The 18,892-nt window shown below is 44.4% G+C and overlaps 2 protein-coding genes across 15 annotated transcripts in view; one reads left to right on the top strand and one right to left on the bottom strand.

The window, feature by feature from the left end:
• Positions 1-7,676, bottom strand: part of BCCIP (BRCA2 and CDKN1A interacting protein) — a 30,148-nt gene extending 22,472 nt beyond the window's left edge. For 4 of the 10 annotated variants that reach the window (XM_054436496.2, XM_054436498.2, XM_054436500.2 and 1 more), the window contains exons 1-4: positions 7,148-7,345; positions 4,217-4,291; positions 3,241-3,321; positions 231-320 (exon numbers count right to left, since the gene is read on the bottom strand). In XM_054436496.2, coding sequence (XP_054292471.1) covers positions 231-320; positions 3,241-3,321; positions 4,217-4,291; positions 7,148-7,309 — 408 coding nt within the window. In that variant the 5' untranslated portion in view covers positions 7,310-7,345. Of the gene's footprint in view, positions 1-230; positions 321-3,240; positions 3,322-4,216; positions 4,292-7,147 lie in introns of all 10 variants that reach the window. The other 6 variants (XM_054436499.2, XM_054436503.2, XM_054436504.2 and 3 more) reach the window with 3 other exon arrangements.
• UROS (uroporphyrinogen III synthase) overlaps positions 7,597-18,892 on the top strand; it is a 46,582-nt gene continuing 35,286 nt past the window's right edge. For 4 of the 5 annotated variants that reach the window (XR_010127487.1, XM_054436507.2, XM_054436508.2 and 1 more), the window contains exons 1-3: positions 7,742-7,881; positions 18,236-18,324; positions 18,503-18,586. Coding sequence is in view for 4 of the 5 variants with exons in the window: in XM_054436507.2 (XP_054292482.1) it covers positions 18,262-18,324; positions 18,503-18,586 (147 nt within the window). In the remaining variant the exon portion in view is untranslated. Of the gene's footprint in view, positions 7,882-18,235; positions 18,325-18,502; positions 18,587-18,892 lie in introns of all 5 variants that reach the window. The other variant, XM_054436506.2, reaches the window with a different exon arrangement.

Here is an 18,892-nt window from a genome sequence, read left to right as displayed (position 1 = left end):
CTGCAAAGCCAGATGATTCCCTAAACCACAGGGAGTAAACAACTTTAACTGGGTGCAGACCCAACACCACCACCTTCATATTGAAAAAGGATTACAATAAGATTTCACAAGAGCACTTATCCCTATAGTTAATATCATTGTTTAACATAAAAGACATTTTCACCATGCATTAAATAAAAGTGGTTTTGGCCTAAGAAATAACCATTCAGATGCCATCCAGTGAAACCAACCTTTCTTTCAGTTAAATTTAAAAGGCTTATGAAACCAAAAACCTCATCTTCATCCACATCATCATCACTGTCTTCTGCAACATCCGTTTGCTATTTTAAGAGAAAAAATATTTAAATGTTATATTTAGTATAATACCAAGAGTATAATACCAAGTCTTGGGATGTAGGCCTCATTTATCTTTTCACTTTTCAAAAGCAAAACTCTGTTTTACCACCACTGTCTTAGAAAGCATTGTATCTTAAATACTGTCACAGTTTTACCACCATCATCTTGGAAAGCATTGTATCTTAAATACTGTGTGACCTTGTTCATTTCACTTTACCTCCCTTGACTCTGTTCCTCTTTTCAGATTCTGGACAGATTGAAATTTCTTTGTACTAGATTCTTAAGTCATTTTCTTTTATCAGATTCTCAATATAATACAAATCCAGAAGAGATAAACCTCATGAAATACAGCATTTTAATTTGTTTTCTACACAATTTGGCTGGAGCCAAGCCTTGCTTCTCTCATGGCCCACAGCATTGTTTCATCTAAAACTCATGAGTTTCCAGAACACTTGTCAGTCTTGACCATTAGTGAAGCTGGGCAATGCTTGAGAGCCACTTACACCTACCACACTGGCAAGAGAGTAGGGGAAAAAAGAGAACCCCCCTGCCCTTTGTTCTATGATCCTAGGGACTGGCTCCACTGAACACTCTGGATAGTCCCTTTACCAAGAACAAGAAGTCTCTATCCTCAGGACACCTCAAGTGTCTCTGGAGAAGCCCAAGAAGCTAGTTATAACTGCAGAGCTATTGATGTGATTATCCATTTAAAGGGTGAATCCTGCCATTAGATAATAACCTCTTTCAAGGATAAAAATAACTGCTTCTCCTCCATATCCATTAGGTCTTCTAAGACACAAATCAGCTAGAGATCACATTTATTTGATGAAAGAGCAGGTCTGCTTTTTCCCATTGCCCTAATAAAAGGAAGGCCCCATAGGTTTAATTTCTCATTTTCTTTACCTTGAGTGCCATAAGGTTACTAATATTGTCAGAAGCCTTGAAAAGTGTACACTACATTTAGTAACAAGTATGTTGGTGACCCTATCACTCAGTGTCCGAATTTTAATGGTGTAAAAGTCAGATAAGAGTGTCTGAAGAATTAATAGGAGGACGGGAAGTAGAAACCATGACTTAAGATTACTTTTCAAGAATTTTGGCTCTGAAGGTGATGTACTTAGAGTGGAACATTAGACTGAATGGAGCTTTTGTTTGTTGTGTTTTTCACAACAGGCTAGGGAACAGGTGCTAGGAACACGAAAAAGACATCAACAGTGACAGCTACACATATGTAGCACATGTCAGTTGCCAGACACTGTTCTAAGCAGTCAGCAATTCATTTTGTTTACCCATGCACTCTACAAGATAGGTGCTAGTACCATCCTCATTTTCAGAGATAGAAATGGAAACAGATTAAGGTACTGTGGCAGATTGTATCTTTCACAGATGGCCCCAATGGATCTCTTCTTGGACATGCTCTTCTGACAAAGTGACCTAGATACTTTTCTCATGGAGTGGTGGGATCAATGTGCCCTCCCCCTAGGTAGAAATTTGTATCTATACTGACTAAGCAAATGGTGGAAATAGCACTATATCACTTCTGCCTGCTTCTTTTGGGCAGCTTGCTCTTGGAAGCAAACCAATGTGTGACGAGGCCTACGTGGAGAAGAACTAAGGCCCCTGGTCCAGAGTCCCAGCTAAGCTCCCAACAGACAGCTAGGGCTAACGTGCCAGTCATGTGAGTGAGCCATCTTGAAAGGGAATCCTCCAGCCCCTAGTCAAGCCTCCCCAGCTAACATGATGGAACAGGAGCACAGATGAGTTGTGCCCACTGAGCTCTGTCCAAACTGTAGACCCATGAGCCAAATAAATGACTATTGCTATTTTACGACACTAAGCTATGGGGTGGTTTGTTATACAAACAACAGATAACCCAAAGAACCACCAGATGATAAGCAGCAGAGCCAGGGGCCAAACCAGTCCTTATTTTGTTGAGCTCTCTACAACATCTATCTGATAAGGACGACCATCGCCTCCTCCTTCAAATGTTCTCTTTCTTGCCATGTATGACATCACTGCACTGTTGTTTCTTCTACTTCTCCTGTCATCCCTTTTACTCTCCTTTGCTGGCTCTGCTACTTATATTACTCATCCAAGTATTCTTGGTATTACTAAGGTGTCTGTCCCTTCCCTCCCTGCGCAATCTCAATCACTTCTACGACTTCATTAACATTTACGACCAACTCCCAAGTCTCCAGGGCTCCACCTGCTACCCGGTATCTCACAGGTAACTCAAACTCAAAATGTACAAATCCAAACTCATGTTCCCCTCCTAACCTGACCTTCCTCCATGTCTGTTATCCTGTTTGCTCAAGCTAGAAACCTAGAAGTCATCCTTGACTCCTTTTCCTCTCACTTTCACACCCAATCAGGGACTAAACCCCATCATCTTTCATCTCCCAAATATTTTCTAAATGAGCCCACTTCTCTCTCTCTCCATTGCCACCACCTGGACTACTGCATTTAATAAGCTTGGATTTCTGCAATGACTTCTGATCAGTCTCCCTTCCTCCAGTAATACTGTTTCCAATTTGAGCTAAACAGAATAAAGAACTCTTTTTTTTCCCCCCCCCCCCAGATATAGGGTCTTGCTGTGCTGCCAGGCTAGAGTGCAGTGGCAAAAAGCTCACCACGGCCTTCAACTTCTTGGCTCAAGAGATCCTCCTACCTCAGCCACCTGGGTAAAAAGACTACAGGCATGTGCCACTATGCCCAGCTAATTTTTTGTTATTTTTTGTAGAGATAGAGTATTGCTATGTTGCCCAGGATGGTCTTGAACTCCTGGCATCAAGCAATCCTCCCACCTTTGCTTCTCAAAGTGCTGGGATTACAAGCATGGTGATGCCCAGCATGAACAGAATAAAGAACTCATTTAATCAGAATAAACACAATTATCCTGCTTACCTTAATCACACTCCCAATATGGTTCTGTTGAATTAAGAGATCTGTTAGTTCTGCAGTGTTCACAGGAGCCTTTAGAAAAAGCTAAAAGGAGGAAAAAATTATTTTAAATTCAGATCAAAGCATGATTTCTAATAACTTCAAACCCTATATTCAAATACAAATAATGAAATTTCTGTGACTTAAGAAGATGATCTAGAAAAGCAATCCCAAGAGGGAAAGAAAAGCCCAGGAGAGTCAAAGAAGCTAAAGATTAGGAAATTTCAGAAAAGAAGCAGTCAGTAGTAATATAGAAGTAATGGGGGAGGAGGAGAAAAAAGGGAGAAACGAGAGAGGATAAACATAAGGCCAAAGAATTTGGTGAAAAGGACGGTAGAGCTATAAAGATTAAAGAACCAAAGTCATAAAATGAGTAAAAGAATAAGGAGAAGCAGCAAGCATCAATTTTATAGCACCAAACAGCAGTTATATGACTGTTACATAAGAATTGTGAATTTAAAAAAAACAAAATAACTCAACTAATTAGTAGATGAAAGGAAATAATTCTTCCTTCCAGGCAAGGTGGAGAGGATAGAAATGGAAATTCTAAAAAGATGAATTTGAGAGAGCCTGTACTGAATGACCTGAATTTTCTTTTTTTTTTTTTTTAGAGACAGAGGCTCACTCTGTTGCCCAGACTGGAGCTCAATGGTACATTCATAGCTGCAGCCTTGAGCTCCTAGACTCAAGTAATCCTCCAGCCTCAGCCTCCTGAGGAGTTAGGACTAAAGGTGTGTGCTACCACAGTTGGCTAATTTTTTATTTTTTTGTAGAGACAGGTGCTCATTATGTTGCCCAGGCTGGTCTCAAACTCCTGGGCTCAAGCGCTCCTCTCACCTCGGCCTTCCAAAATGCTGAGATTATAGGCATGAACCACTGCACCCGGCCCCTGATTTTTCTTGTAAGAGGAAATTTATGCATAATAAATAAAAGACAATACCTGCTGCAGTAATTTCTTAATTCCGTCATAATCATTATCTGATAGGGAATAAGCTTCAAATTCAATATTCACTTCCTGTAAATAACACACAAAATAGTTGTTACCAGAAAAACTACAAACATCTAGACTTTAAAACAGGCAAACATTGCCAAGATTGCCATCTGTAGAGAATACAAAGCACCTTCACACTATTTCTTCAGGTGACACAAAAGCCTGAGAAAACAAAACACTCAGAGTAACCTAGTTTAAATGCTGAGAAAGTCCGGTTCAAATAAACCAGACACGGCAGCCGCAAAGGAGAAATTACCTTCCTGATTGCAAAAAGGGTAGGCAAAAATCAAAATCACTTCAAAAGTGCCTGGAATTGCCTAGAGCTTGACTTAGCCCATGGATTTGAGGTTACACTTCATTTGCTTAGCAAATATTTATTAAGTACCAATCCAGGTACCAAGCACTGTGCCAGGCACTCAAGATGAAAAGGTTAGTAAGGCACATACAAATGATCCTGCTCTCGTGCAGCTTACGATTTAGGGAGGAATATAGACATTAAGGAAATATTCGTAGAAATAAATGTAAGTGTTATAAAACAAAGGTACTCAGTGCTGTAACAACTTAAAAAATAAGAAGTCAGTCAGGAAAGCCTTCCTTGAAGTGACACTTGAGCAAGGAACCGAGAAACAGCAAAGAGAGTTCCTGGTACACGGAACAGCACAAACTAAGGCCCTAAGACAGAAGGAAATATGATGAGTACAAGGGACTAGAAGAATGAATGTGTAGCTGGGCTCCCTGATCTCTATCTGCAAGACAACAGACTCTAGGAGAAGATGGCACTAAAATGCCAAAAACAAAACCTAGTTGCTTTTAACACTAACAAGGTCTGTCCTTGAGGACCCTAAACCATACCTTGGTAAGTGACACAATGGGCTCTGATGAAATAATATATTTAAAGGCACTGCAGGTTTTAACGGTTTCGGAATTTAGGTCTTAGCTGAAGGACATCACAGAGGAAATCAGACCTCCTTTTACCTTGCCACCCTGACTATGTATATATTTAAGGCTTCCTTAATTGTAAATGTGCAAGGCCCTGGAATTGCTTAGAGCAATTCCAGCTCCAATTTGAACTCTTTAAGTCCAGCTTTGTAGACTTCAAATGCTAACTTAGCCAGATTATGTGAGCAGCAAAACACAAAGGGTCGGGTGGGAGTGTTCCAAACAGGATCAAACTAAACCAAATAACAAACTGTCATTATTCAGGACTTAAACTTATTCCTTAGATATAAATACATTCTGTAAATAATGTTCATCTAGTGTTCTTCTCTTTGTCTAGACAGACGTCTCGGACCTCTGTCCCAGACTATTATGGCACCACCAGGGAAATGGGCAGCAAATGGATTATCTGTCCAGCACCCTTTTCCTGGGTATGGGCTCATCTCCACATGGCTTCAGCAGGAACAGTCATGTTTGTAGAAGAGAGCCCTGTCCCTCATTCCCAGGTGATTTAGAATTAAGACTGTGGTGGTGTGACAGATTTCCCATGTTGACACAAGAAGCATTGATTTCTATAACCCAAAAGTAATAAAATAGCCAAAGTTCTAAGTGAAAAATGGTGAGATGGCATTCAAGGCATAGAGCCAAAGTAAAGATCTGTAAGGGAAGATTGATCACATACCCACACCATGGTGTCACCTCTAATCCTGCATCCACGCTTCTCTCCATGCTCCCCTCCATGCTCATCACAACTCATGATTACCTCTCTGATTTTATTTCCTATCACTCTCTCTTCCTTATTCTGATCCAGCCATCCAGGCTGCCTTTCTGTCCCTCAATTGTGAGGACTCTTGATTTTCTTGTAAATGAACTAGAAAGCCAATGCAGCATTCTGAGCAGAGGCGTGAGATCAGACCTATAAGATCTCTCTGACTGTAAGTGGAGTATAGACTGATTGTAGGGGAACAAAAATGGAGAAAAGCACGCCGGTTAAAAGCTGTTAAATAGTAGTCCAGGCAAGAGATGATGGAGGTGTGGACTACGATGGTCTCAGAATCAGTGCTGAGAAATGTCTGGATAACAGGATTTACTGATGGACTGGATATAGGATGAGGAAAGGGAGGAATTAAAGTTAAGCCCCAGGTTTTGGGTTAGAGCAGCTGGTGACTTTAGGAGCCATTTATAGAAATGGTGACGGTTAAGCGAGCAGCATGAATTATTATACAAATTCTGCTTTGGACAAGTTAAGGCTGAGGTACCTATTTAAACATTCAGTAGTCTGAAGGATCATTCAGTCCTAATTGTTTATTAAACAAATAATAAGTACCTATATTGCCAGGCACTACGGTAGGACCTATTCTGAAGAAAGGAAACCAGTTCTATGAGACTATGAAGCCAAAGATTTACCCACGACTTGGGTCAGCTGCCCCAGGAGCCAGAAAATACAGCCTAGCTGAGATCTGAAGAAGAAAGGGAAAACTGCAGGATGAAGAAGAGCATTTGAAAAGGCTTCTAAGGTAGAACCCGGCAGGAGCCTTCAAGAAACTGAGGGCCCATGTGAGTGCCGCACGCCTGCAGAGTGAAGAGGAGGACAGCTGCTGCCCCGAGAGGACAGGACCCCCTCTGCGAGCCCGGGGTGGCCGATTCAGGATCTGAGGCTTCAGCCTGAGAACTAAAGAGGGCGAGAACACACTTGTTGCGGCGGGCTTTTTCGGGGAAGACGCGGGTTGGGAGGTTAACTGGACCGGAGTAGGCCTTTAAATAATAACTACTATGGCTGCAGTGTGTTAAAGACCGAGGAGAAACCTGAGAAAGAACTTATCTCCAGTTTCTCCTCACAGACCCTCAGGGTCAGGGAAGACCCTACACTATTTTTACACAGCCTGGGCTTGCCAGAAAGTTTTTCTCAGGTATAAACCAACTAGGGAAGCGTGTCCTTCTCACCTCGTCAATGACCTCGTCCTCTTCATCCTCTTCCTCGTCACTGTCGTCATCGTCTTCGTCCTCATCTTCGACTTCTTCCTCTTCCTCGTCGCGCTGGACTGGGGGATCCGGCGGCTGCGGAACCCCACTTTCCACGGCCCGCCGCTTGGACCTGGACGCCATGTTGCCGCTCACACTGCGCCTGCGCAGCTTTCCCTTGCCTGACTTTCCGGACCAGCCCATAGTAGCCAAGGGGGTGAGGGACTACGAAGAAGCTCGGCGCTGAGCGCACGTCAACCCCAATGCCCCTGCTGGATTCCGCAGCCATAGCCCCTTACAGTCACGTCCAGCTTGTGGTCCTATCTTGCTTTTTTCTTCCGCTTTCCGCCCTCCATCTCTCCTCCCAAAGCTTCCCCTCCCCTTCCCGTAGTGGTTCAACCCATCTAACCTCTGCCTTCTTTCCGCGGCCTGGATGTCGGTGCGCATGCGCGAGCGCCTAGCTGTGCGCGCGGCCACCCGCGCGACCCCAGTCTGAGGTGCGGGGTCCTGGGGCCCGGCGCGGGTGGCAGCCGCGGCCCCTCGGGCTGCGTGGGGAGGGGGCTTCCGCCCCTGTTGTCATTGCTTCTGCAGCCTCAGCAGCCTCTTCGCTGGGACTGCGCGACACCGCCTCCCGACTGGGTGCCCGCTGTGTGCCAGGCCGAGTGCTGGGCACTGTCCCATCTCTTAGCCCATTCGGGCCTCCCCAGCTCCGCGAGGTAGGTGTCGCCGCCCGCTGTACCGGTACAGACGCCGAGGCCCGCGGTCGTGCAGGGGCCCGGCCCCGGGCGGTGTGTGACACAGCGGGGCCAGGGCCCCGAGGCCTCTGCGGACCTGGTCCTGCCCAGGCGGGGATGTCCGCTGCCCCTACCGCTGCGCCGGTGACGGAAGGCGCCTGCCCAGTCTACCCTCGCCGAGCTTCTGGAGCGCATTTCTTGACCTAAAAGTTTTTTTAAAGCCGGCACCGCAATTAAACATGCTTCGGCTGTGGGCCAGGCCCGGTGGCTTGCGCCTGTAATCCCAGCACTTAGGGAGGTCAAGGCGGGTGGATCACCAGAGGTCAGGAGTTCGAGACCAGCCTGGCCAACATGGCAAAACCTCATCTCTACTAAAAATACAAAAATTAGCCGGGCGTGGTGGCGGACACCTGTAATCCCAGCATTTTGGGAGGCCGAGATGGGTGGATCACGTCAGGTCAGGAGTTCGAGACCAGCCTGCCCAACATGGCGAAATCCCATCTCTACTAAAAATACAAAAACTAGCCAGGTGTGGTGGTGCGCTCCTGTAGTCTCAGCTACTCGAGAGGCTGAGGCAGGAGAATCGCATGAACCCAGGAGACGGAGGTTGCAGTGAGCCGAGATCACGCCACCGCACTCCACACTCCAGCCTGGGCGACAGAGGGAAACCCTATCTAAAAAAAAAAAAAATGCTTCGGGGCCGGTGGGGTAGTCTAGGTTAAAGACCCGAGCCTATTTTGAGAGAAGAGTGGAGGGGACTGCAGCCAACTGCAGAGCGAGCGCCAGCCCCTGTGGCAGGTGGGGATGCGGCCTGGAGCGGCCAGGTCTTCCCGTTGCGAGAGAAACGGGATCTATCAGCTTTCTAGGAATGAGATCTGCGGTTCTCAATTGATTTTTCTCTGTAAAATGAGGGGGGTGGGTGGGTTGGATATGTTTGATTCTGGGAATGGAGTGAGCTGCCCTAATAGGCTGCTTCTGTTTAAGCAGGGTAACATCTGATAAATCATTGATCCTTCATCAGTAGGAGATGGCGTGCCCTAAAGGTCCCCGGGAGCCCAGATTGCCCATAATCGTGTTCTGTGAGTTCCGTCTTTCCTGGGAGTCTCTTGTCTACCCGGCCATGACATGGATATTAAAGTAATACTTACACGTCAGCGCTCCGCATCTGATGGAGCAGCTTGAAATGGCCTCTTTGGGTCGCACAACTGCAAAAACATGTTCCTGTAATGGAGAAGAGAGGAAGCTGTCAAAAAAGACCTATCAAAAGGCTAAGATTGGAAAAAAGACTCAGAAAGACCATGCGAACATATCAATAGAGTTGCACTGAGATACCATGGCCAATTTTTTTTTCCTGTTTCTTTATACTTTTTTAATGTGGTGAAAAATACATAACATACATTTTACCATCTTAACTATTTTCAAAGATACAGTTCAGTGGCATTAAGTGCATTCACATTGTGCAACCATCACCACCACTATCCATTGGCAGAACTGTTTTCATCTTGCAAAATTGAAACTCTATAATTAAACAACTCCCTTATTCTCCCTCCATGACCTTTCTACTTTCCATCTTTATTAATTTGACTATTCTAGAAACCTCATGTAAGTGGAGTAACACAATATTCTTCCTTTTGTGACTATTTCATTTAGTGTGATGTCTTCAAAGTTTATCCCACGCTGTAGCATGCATTAGGATTTCCTTCCTTGTTAAGGCTGAATAATATTCCATTGCATGTATAGACCACATTTTGTTTGTCTACTTATCTGTCGGTAAACATTTTGGTTACTTCTACATTTTAGCTATTGTAAATAATGTTGCTATGAACATGAGTATCAAATATCTGTTCGAGTCCCTGCTTTCAATTCTTTGGGGTGTATATGTAGGAGTGGAATTGCTAGATCATATGGTAATTCTATGTTTATTTTTTTGAGGAACTATACTTTTTTGTAGTTTGCAAATCTTTCACAGTAAACATGGATCACTTTTGTAAGACAAGTAGGGGAAAGAGCCTTACTTTATGCCCTCAGATTAGTTCCCAATGTTGAGCTCATAGTCAAAGTGTGAATCAGAATAGTGAATATGAAAGTAAATACAGTGCTGACCCCAGGGAACTGAACTCAGCAGGTAGTAGATTGCTTACCACTCGTTCAGTGTTAATCTTTAGCTCAGAATTTATCTTAATGAGGCAGAGGGATGGTAGCAAGTGGTTAGGAGAATGAGCATGGGCTTCAGACCAGGATCCAAATTCCATCTCTGCCACTTACTGTGCTGTGTGACCTGGGACAAGTTACTGAAACCTCTCAGGGACTTGGTTTCACCTCCTGCAAATAAGGCTAATACCACCTACCTTGCAGGTTTAAGTGAGGATTGCAATCTTGCATGTAAAATGCTTAACCCAGTGTGATACGTACTTTTATGTGTCATCTTGACTGGATCACGGGTGCCCAGATATCTGGTTAAACATTATTTCTTGGTGTGTCTATGAAGTTTTTTTCAGAAAAGATGAGCATTTGAATGGATAGACTGAGTGAAGTGGATTGCCCTCCCCAAAGTAGGTGGGCAGCATCCAATCTGTTGAGGGCCTAAATAGATCAAAAAGCCAAGAAAGGAAAAATGTGTCCTGTCTCCTCCTGCATGCTTGATCTGGGATATCTTCTGCCCTTGGTGCTCCTGGTGCTGAGGCCTTCAGACTCAGGCTGGAACCCACACCCTTGGCTCTCAGGCCTTCAGGCTACACCACCAGCCTTCCTGTTTACAAGTCTCCAGCTTGCAGACAGCAGATCATGGGACTTCTCAGCCTCCATAACTGCATGAGCTGATACCTTGTAACAAATCCCTTTCTAGATGTAAATATATGCCATTGGTTCTGTTTCTCTGAAGAACTCTAATACACCCAGTAATTAACAGGAGTAAATGCTCAGTAAAAGGGTGACTGTTGTTATTGCTGATACTTAGAACACCATGACATAGAAAGTATGGGTTTGAGGTTTGGTTCTTTCTTACCAGTAAGGTGTCCTTATTCCAGTCATTTTTTTTTCTTTTCTTTTTCATCAATGATTGATGAACATAAGTATGAGGGTAAAATGGCAGAGCAAGCATTAAACTGTAAATCTAGAGACAGGTTGAGCCCTCTTTTTACCAGTACCGAGGTGAGTTTCATGTTGGAAGCTTCAGGAGCAGCTTCAGTCCTGCCGGGGCTTCTCCCGCCTTTTTCCCCCTCAATGGGAAATAAGAGGTTTCGTTATTTTCATTGGAAAAAAAGGCAGAGGAAACCCCAGACACTGCACGGTTTTTAGGCCCTAGCCTCACCAGTCTCACAAGCCTCCTATCAAGGAGGGCCATATAGTGCCTCTGATCTGCTTGATGCAGACCCTAGGGTCCTTCCCACTCCCATGAGCCACCCACCAGAGTGAGCTAAGATATCAACTGGCAGAGAGCAGAGTCACATATGGCCAAGAGGAATTGTTCTGGGGCTTGGTTAGTAAGCAAGAGAGAGGGAGAAGAAAAACTGCACAGGGATCAGATGCCTCCTGCAAAAGAAAGCGAGGCATAGAGATCTCTTACCATCTGCGTCACGTGGCACCCAATATGTTACCAGTGGCAAATCAGGCATCTGCAGCAACCTCAATCTTGTCTCCTCAGAAGAAAATTCAACTGGGGGCATAAGGCAGAAAAAGTGACTGAGGCAAGCTTCAGAGCAGGAGTGGACGTTTATTTTAAAAAACTTTAGGACGGGTGCAGTGGCTCACGCCTGTGATCTCAGCACTTTGGGAAGCCAAGGCGGGCGGATCACGAGGTCAAGAGATGGAGACCATCCTGGCCAACATGCTGAAACCCCATCTCTACTAAAATACAAAAATTAGCTGGGCATGGTGGCGCCTGCCTGTAGTCCCAGCTACTCGGGAGGCTGTGGCAGGAGAATCACTTGAACCCGGGAGGCGGAGGTTGCAGTGAGTTGAGATTGCACCACTGCACTCCAGCCTGGGCGACAGAGCAGGACTCTGTCTCAAAAAACAACAACAAAAACAAAAAACTTTAGAACAGGAAAGAAAGTAGAGTACGCTTGGGAGAGACCTAAGCAGGCAACATGAAGGACAAGTGCTCCATTTTACTTTAAGGAAAATTAATCATTGTCTCTGTTTCAAAGATGCTGGGTAAAATTGAAATTGTTGTTTTCCCACAAGGTGAGCAAATAATGAGCATCTACTACAGGAAAGAAAGTCCATCAAAAAAGCCAACAATGGAGACGCTCACAGCCCCTTTCCAACATACAGGAATCTGAAACTGAGACTGAGGCAAGAGCAGCCTAGACCAGAACTCAGACCCTGGCCCACCTGTGCAAACACCCTCTACTCCACCAAGCCTCTTCCTAAAGCCCAACGTGGCGATGTGTTAGCCTATCTGTGCATGCTTCTCAACTGATTTCTTTCCCAATCAGCCTGATAATATGTGACTCTAGCACAGCAAAGAATCATCAACAACAGAACCTTTTAATTTTCTACTATTATTATTATTATTATTATTATTATTATTGAGACAAGATCTTTCTCTGTCGCCCAGGCTGGATTGCAGTGGCACGATTATAGCTCACGGCAACCTTGAACTCCTGGGCTCAAGTGATTCTCCCACCTCGGCCTCCTGAGTAGTTAGGACTACAGGGATGCGCCACTATGCCCAGCTCCTTGTTAACAATTTTTAAAATTTTTTGTAGAAATGGGGTCTTGCTATGTTGTCCAGGTTCGTCTCGGACTCCTGCTCTCAAGCAATCCTCCTGCCTCAGCCTGCCAAAGTGCTGAGATTACCAGGCATGAACCATTGTCCTGGCCTAATTTTACATTAGAAATGCTTTCAGTGTTTGGGAATGATTGTATACAGGATTAAAAAAGAAGACAAATGCTTTTAGTGATGTCAGACAAAGGATAAGGGTAGTAGTTGGATTTTTATTTGCAACACATCTCAGGGAGCTCTTTATTATCCAGAAGCCTAAACTTCATGCCAGCATCGGTTTTATTACCTAAGAGAACCACAGATTAGAACCCAGGAGAAATATTTTATCTGTTTACAATGGGTAGATTGATTTTGCTTTGGGGTGTTTGCATAACTAAACTAAGCACTTTGTACTACAGTGATACTTTATATTTTTATATCTCTATTTTTCCCAAACATTTTCGTATTCAAAGTGTGTGTGAGGCATAATATAGTGTAGGGGGTTAAGAGCACAGACTTTGGAGCCAGACTGGTTGGGTGTGAATCCCAGCTCTGCCACCTAGCAATTCTGAGACTTTGGATGAGTGTCATCCTCTCTACACCTCAGCTTCTTCCTAATCCTGGTCGGTAGACTTAATGCATGTGAAGCTCTTAGAATAGTGCCTGGGAGGCAGTAAGTGTTCAATAGATCTGTTCGCTGTTCTTATCTTCTTTGAGTCACTCAGCAACCCTAAGGCTTGGTAGGGCAGAGGTTATTCCCATTTAACATGGGAAAAAACAAGATCACACCATGGTTAAGTCAAAGCTGAGACCAGAGCCCAGGTCCCTTGGCCCTTAGTCCTGTGCTTATTCTGTAACACCATACTTCCTTCCTTACGTTATCACCTTAGAGAAGGGAGAAGGTAAAAGGGCAAGCAGAAATGAGGAAAAGAGAGGAGAGATACATCTATAAGGCTGAGTGCAGTGGCTCATGCCTGTAATCCCAGCATTTTGGGAGGCCGAGGCAGGTAGATCGCCTGAGCTCAGGAGTTCGAGACTAGCCTGGGCAACATGGTGAAACCCTGCCTCTAAAAAAAAAAAAAAAAAAAAAAAATCTATAAACAAGAAGCTTCCCGTTGTTATTAAGATAAGAGCCACATTCCCTAATATGACCCAACGAGACCCAGCAGACTTGGCCCTGCCTGCCTTGCTGCCATCCCTCACCACTCTGCCCTGTGCTCTCCAACCGCTTGGACTTCTCATTGCTCAGGTGAACCGACCCCAGCATCTACAGTGCACCAGCTCCCGCTCAGGCTTCAGGTACACTTCCATAAGGAAGCCTCTTACCTCTGTGTTAAGTAGGATATAGATTCGGACACTCCAGCAGAGATCCAAATGAACAATGGCTGAAACAGGATAGGACTTGACTTTTCTCTGATGCAAAAGTCCTGGCTGGAGTGGTAGCTCTGTCATACAAAGGGGTCTGTGCTCCTTCTGTCTTGTTCCATCTTCCCTAGTTTGTCCTCTGCGAGTATGAAGGGGCTGGCCACCCCATCTACATTCCAGCCAGAAATGGGGAGGGGAGGGGAGGCACCAGCATTCCTTCTAAGTACAGGACTCACAAGTTTTGCACATCACTTCACCCTGCATCCTATTGCCAGAACCTAGTCACCTCATGACATCTAACTACACATTGTTATTTTTGGCAACCATTGCCCGGCTAATGAGCGATACCATTTCTATGAGGAGAAGGGAAGCGTAGATGCTTAGGGGCAAGTGGCAATCTATACCACACCTCCCAGTCCCAATAAGATGTACCAGTTATCAGTTTTGACTATTCTTTTACAAGACTTACTGCATTATGACTATGTTTTTGCTGATTTATAAAGTACCTATTTGACCTTCCTATAAATATAATGAGGTAGGGATCATATTAGATACCTAGTGCCTAGTACAGTTACTGTTCTAGAAAGATGTGATTTACTGATAGGATTAAACTGGACAAACCAAAAAAAGTTCAGGTAGGATTCAAAGAAGAAAGACACTTCTTTTCAGCCTGGTCCCAACCATTTCAAACTAGGCTGTAGACAGATGGTTTTGCCTGGAATTACATTGGCAAATCCTGATAACTGCAATATGAAGCCTTGATCCAGTCACTTTTACCTTGCCTTTGCTAAAACCAGCACCGCCACCACAACTGATTCAGTCACCGATGCCTTTCAGCTAATCTGCTATGACCCATGGGGTCCCTGTCCTTCCTTGCCTCAGAAGCCAGTGGTGTTTCTGAAGTGTAGATCCCATCACTGTCAATCCTGTCTTAAACCTTTTAGTGGGGTCCGTTTTCTCATGAAATCCAAAGCTTACCTTGTCCATTACACTTGAGCCACACCTACCCTTCTCTCCTGGGGATACCCAAGCCCCTTTCTGACCCTTGAATATTTTCTCCTCACTGCTGCTGTCATTCAGATCATACATGCCAAAATGATGAAATATCAGCTCCCCAGAGGTCTCCCTGGACAGGTAACTAGTTATCAGCACCCCAGTCACTCTACCAGATCACCTCATAGCACTTACTAGTTCTGAAATTATTACACACAGCCCCAGTAAATAATGCAGACCTAATTTTCCTGAGGGGGATTCCAGGCTTGGGAATTGGCGTCACTGTCTGAGAACTATATAGAAACATTTGTGAGAGGCTGGCTCCTGGTATTTGAAAGCATTACAAAAACATTCTTTGAAAATGTGGGGATAATGTGGGGATCTGTATCTCAGAGGCTAGATCCATGGCGGAACATGGTGTGGGGCTGAGGAGAGCCCTGTGGCCACGGGATTGCCTGCTTCCAAGCATTATGTGTTTGCTTTTTCATCCCCACACTAACTGCTTGCTTCGTGTGCCACAAGAGGATTTATGCCTTAGACGAAAATGCCAAGTTTTCCCTGGCGTTCAGTGACATATGGATTCCTGGAGCTGCCAAATTAGAAGGTGTGTTAGAGTTCAATCAAAGAACAAGAACCAGTAAGGCCGGGCCCGGTGGCTCACGCCTGTAATCCCAGCACTTTGGGATGCCAAGGTGGGCGGATCACGAGGTCAGGAGATCGAGACCATCCTGGCTAACACGGTGAAACCCCGTCTCTACTAAAAATACAAAAAATTAGCCGGGCGTGGTGGCAGGTGCCTGTAGTCCCAGCTGCTCGGGAGGCTGAGGCAGGAGAATGGTGTGAACCCGGGAGGCGGAGGTTGCAGTGAGCCAAGATCACGCCACTGCACTCCAGCCTGGGAGACAGAGCGAGACTCTGTCTCTATGATTGCAAGAAACTGGCCTGTGCAACTGTGGGTGCTGGCAAGTCTGAATCCACAGTGCAAGCCAACAAGGAGGGCAGGCCTGCAGGAAGGGCAGGTGGGGAGTCGCACAGGCTGGAATTTCTTCCTCAGGTCTGCTCTTATTAATGCCTTTGAACTGACTGAATCAGGCCTACCTGGGTTATCTAGGATAATCTCCCTTACTTAAAGCCAGTTGATGTATCTTATCTCCAAAATACCTTCACAGCAACACCTAGAGTAGTGTTTGGAAAAACTGAGCACTAGAGCCTAGTCAAGGTGACGCAAAAGTGACCATTGCAGAAGGATAGGCTCCTAATTTCTGTGTGAGACACATTTTAAGTAACTTTATGAAGTGATAGGAACCACAGTGCCCATTCCCCCAAATCCCCAGTCTCTCTAGCTAACTCCTTGATAACAGCAATATTAGAACTCGATTTCATAATTATTATACTTGTTCACTAGGTTTGGTGCTTAGATACAAAGCAGTTAATTTTGAGCCAATTTTCCTAAAATGTTCCATAAATAATATAATACTCCAGAAATATATTCAGTAGTAATTTATAAGTAATGGCACCCAGAATTGGCACATTTCTGCTTCAAACAATGTAGTCTGTTGACTCTTAGCAACCACTGAGTAATATTTATTAAGTAAGTGGTGGGTCTAATGCCATTTATGGAATGATAATCTACATCTCAAGCAGATTTATTCTGCAGTTTCTCAGCAGCATTTATTGGTTGGTTGGTTGGTTGGTTGGTTTAGAGACAGGGTCTCACTCTGTCGCCCAGGCTGGACTGCAGTGGTAGGATCACGGCTCACTGCAACTTCCTCCTCCCAGGCTCAAGTGATCCTCCCAAGGAGCTGGAACTATAGTTACATGCCACCAGGCCCGGCTAATTTTTTAATTTTTTGTAGAGATAGGGTCTCACCATAGTGCCCAGGCTGGGCTCAAGCGATCTGCCCACCTCAGCCTCCCAAAATGCTAGAATTACAGGCATGAGCCACTGTGCCTGGCCAGCCTTTGGGATGATTATAATGTGCGCCCGCCCCCGACCCCAGTACAAGAGGAATATAGTTTTCATTGTAAAAAAAAAATTTGTATAATACTGAAAGAGGTAAAGAAGAAAATAATCATTGTAACCTACCACTCAGAAATAATTACTATTAATATTTTGGTGCATATCCTTTCATTTATGTATGGAAATCTATAAAATCTTACTGTTTATGTAATTCTGAATCTTGCTTTTTTCTTAACATTATTTTGTGATTAAATAATTCATGTAATTATTTGTGAATATTTTAATGATTTCATAGGTCTGTAACATGATTTATTTAACCATTCTCTGATCGTTGGATCTTTACATTCTTTCCAGTTATTTGTAATTACTTTTTTTTTTTTTTTTTTGGGACGCAGTCTCACTGTCGCCCAGGCTGGAGTGCAGTGGCGCTATCTTGGCTCACTGCAGACTCCGCCCCCCAGGGTTCACGCCATTCTCCTGCCTCAGCCTCCCAAGTAGCTGGGACTACAGGCACCCCCCACCTCACCTGGCTAATTTTTTGTATTTTTAGTAGAGACGGGGTTTCACCATGTTAGCCAGGATGCTCTCAATCTCCTGACCTCGGGATCCGCCCGCTTGGGCCTCCCAAAGTGCTAGGATTACAGGCGTGAGCCACCTTGCCTGGCCCAGTTATTTGTAATTCTAAAGAATTCTAGTGTGAGCATCTTTATGTTAATCTTTGGACACATTTATGAGTATTGCTTTAGTATTCTTAGAAGTGAAATTACAGGAAGAAAGAGGATGAAGTATATAAGGCTTTTGATGTCAACAAATCGTTTTCCAGGTTGTTAGACTCTCTTATGATACTTGACAACGTTTAGAAAAACATCACTTAATAAGTAGAAGAGTCAATATAATTATTTCCTAAAGTGCTTATGAGCTACTTAGCATATTTATCTTGAAATGGAAAAGCTATTTATCTCCTTAAAACATAAGATATCCATTTCTCTGTTTGTTGTTGATACAACCCTAAATTCACATCAGTTCTCTTTCCCGAACCATAAACGTTTGGCATAAGACACTTGGCTTTCACTAATGGTTTCATCTGTCTTTCCAAGTGATATCAACTGCTAACATGCTCTTTCTTGGCCTTATCAGTGACAGGGGTCTTCAGAAAGAACAAGCCCATTAGCGCTAAGTCATGGTGTAGGAGGGATAGGTCTCTTCAACAAGCATTTGATTGCCTTCTTCTTGTGTACCGTCCCCATTGGAAATTGCTTAGGAAGAGTCTTTGAGATCTAATTAAGATCTGTTTCCTTGCTCTGTCACAGCGCCCTATAAGGACTGCCAGGCAATAATGAAGGTTCTTTTACTGAAGGATGCGAAGGAAGACGACTGTGGCCAGGATCCATATATCAGGGTAAGTGGCCTGAGACTCCTTATCCCATAGTGTCCTTTCTACTGAGTCAGGGGGCCTGGAGCAGGCAGGGGTGGGGGTCTGCAAAACCTCAGAGGAACTGACGCAGAATAAATTGTTAATGTTTCCTTATTTTAAAAACAGCCCTAGCCAATCCAGAACTATATTCTTTCATTTGCAGGAATTAGAATTATATGGACTTGAAGCCACTTTGATCCCTGTTTTATCATTTGAGTTTTTGTCTCTTCCCAGTTTCTCTGAGAAGGTAAGGCCTGTTGTGACTGAGCACCATGTTAGTGTTTGATTTCTCCCTTGTCAGCTGAAGCCAGAGAGGGACTGTTTTACTGTCTCCTTATTTTATTCCCAAACTTTAAAACAAGGCAGCATAACCTCACCTGGCTCCAGGAGGCTGCTGCTGTTGGGAGGCTCTGACTGAGCCTCTATCAGCCCCTCCAGAAAGCCACCCAGACTCAGAGATTGGGGCTCAGGAGAGCAGGTCATGGTAAGAGCAGCAAACCTGCATTGCTCTCAGCAGTCCTAGAACCCTTTCACTCATCCTCTCATTTAATCT

This window comes from Pongo pygmaeus, chromosome 8, assembly GCF_028885625.2.
Source record: "Pongo pygmaeus isolate AG05252 chromosome 8, NHGRI_mPonPyg2-v2.0_pri, whole genome shotgun sequence".
NCBI lineage: Eukaryota > Metazoa > Chordata > Mammalia > Primates > Hominidae > Pongo > Pongo pygmaeus.
This window is presented reverse-complemented; position numbering and strand designations above follow the sequence as displayed.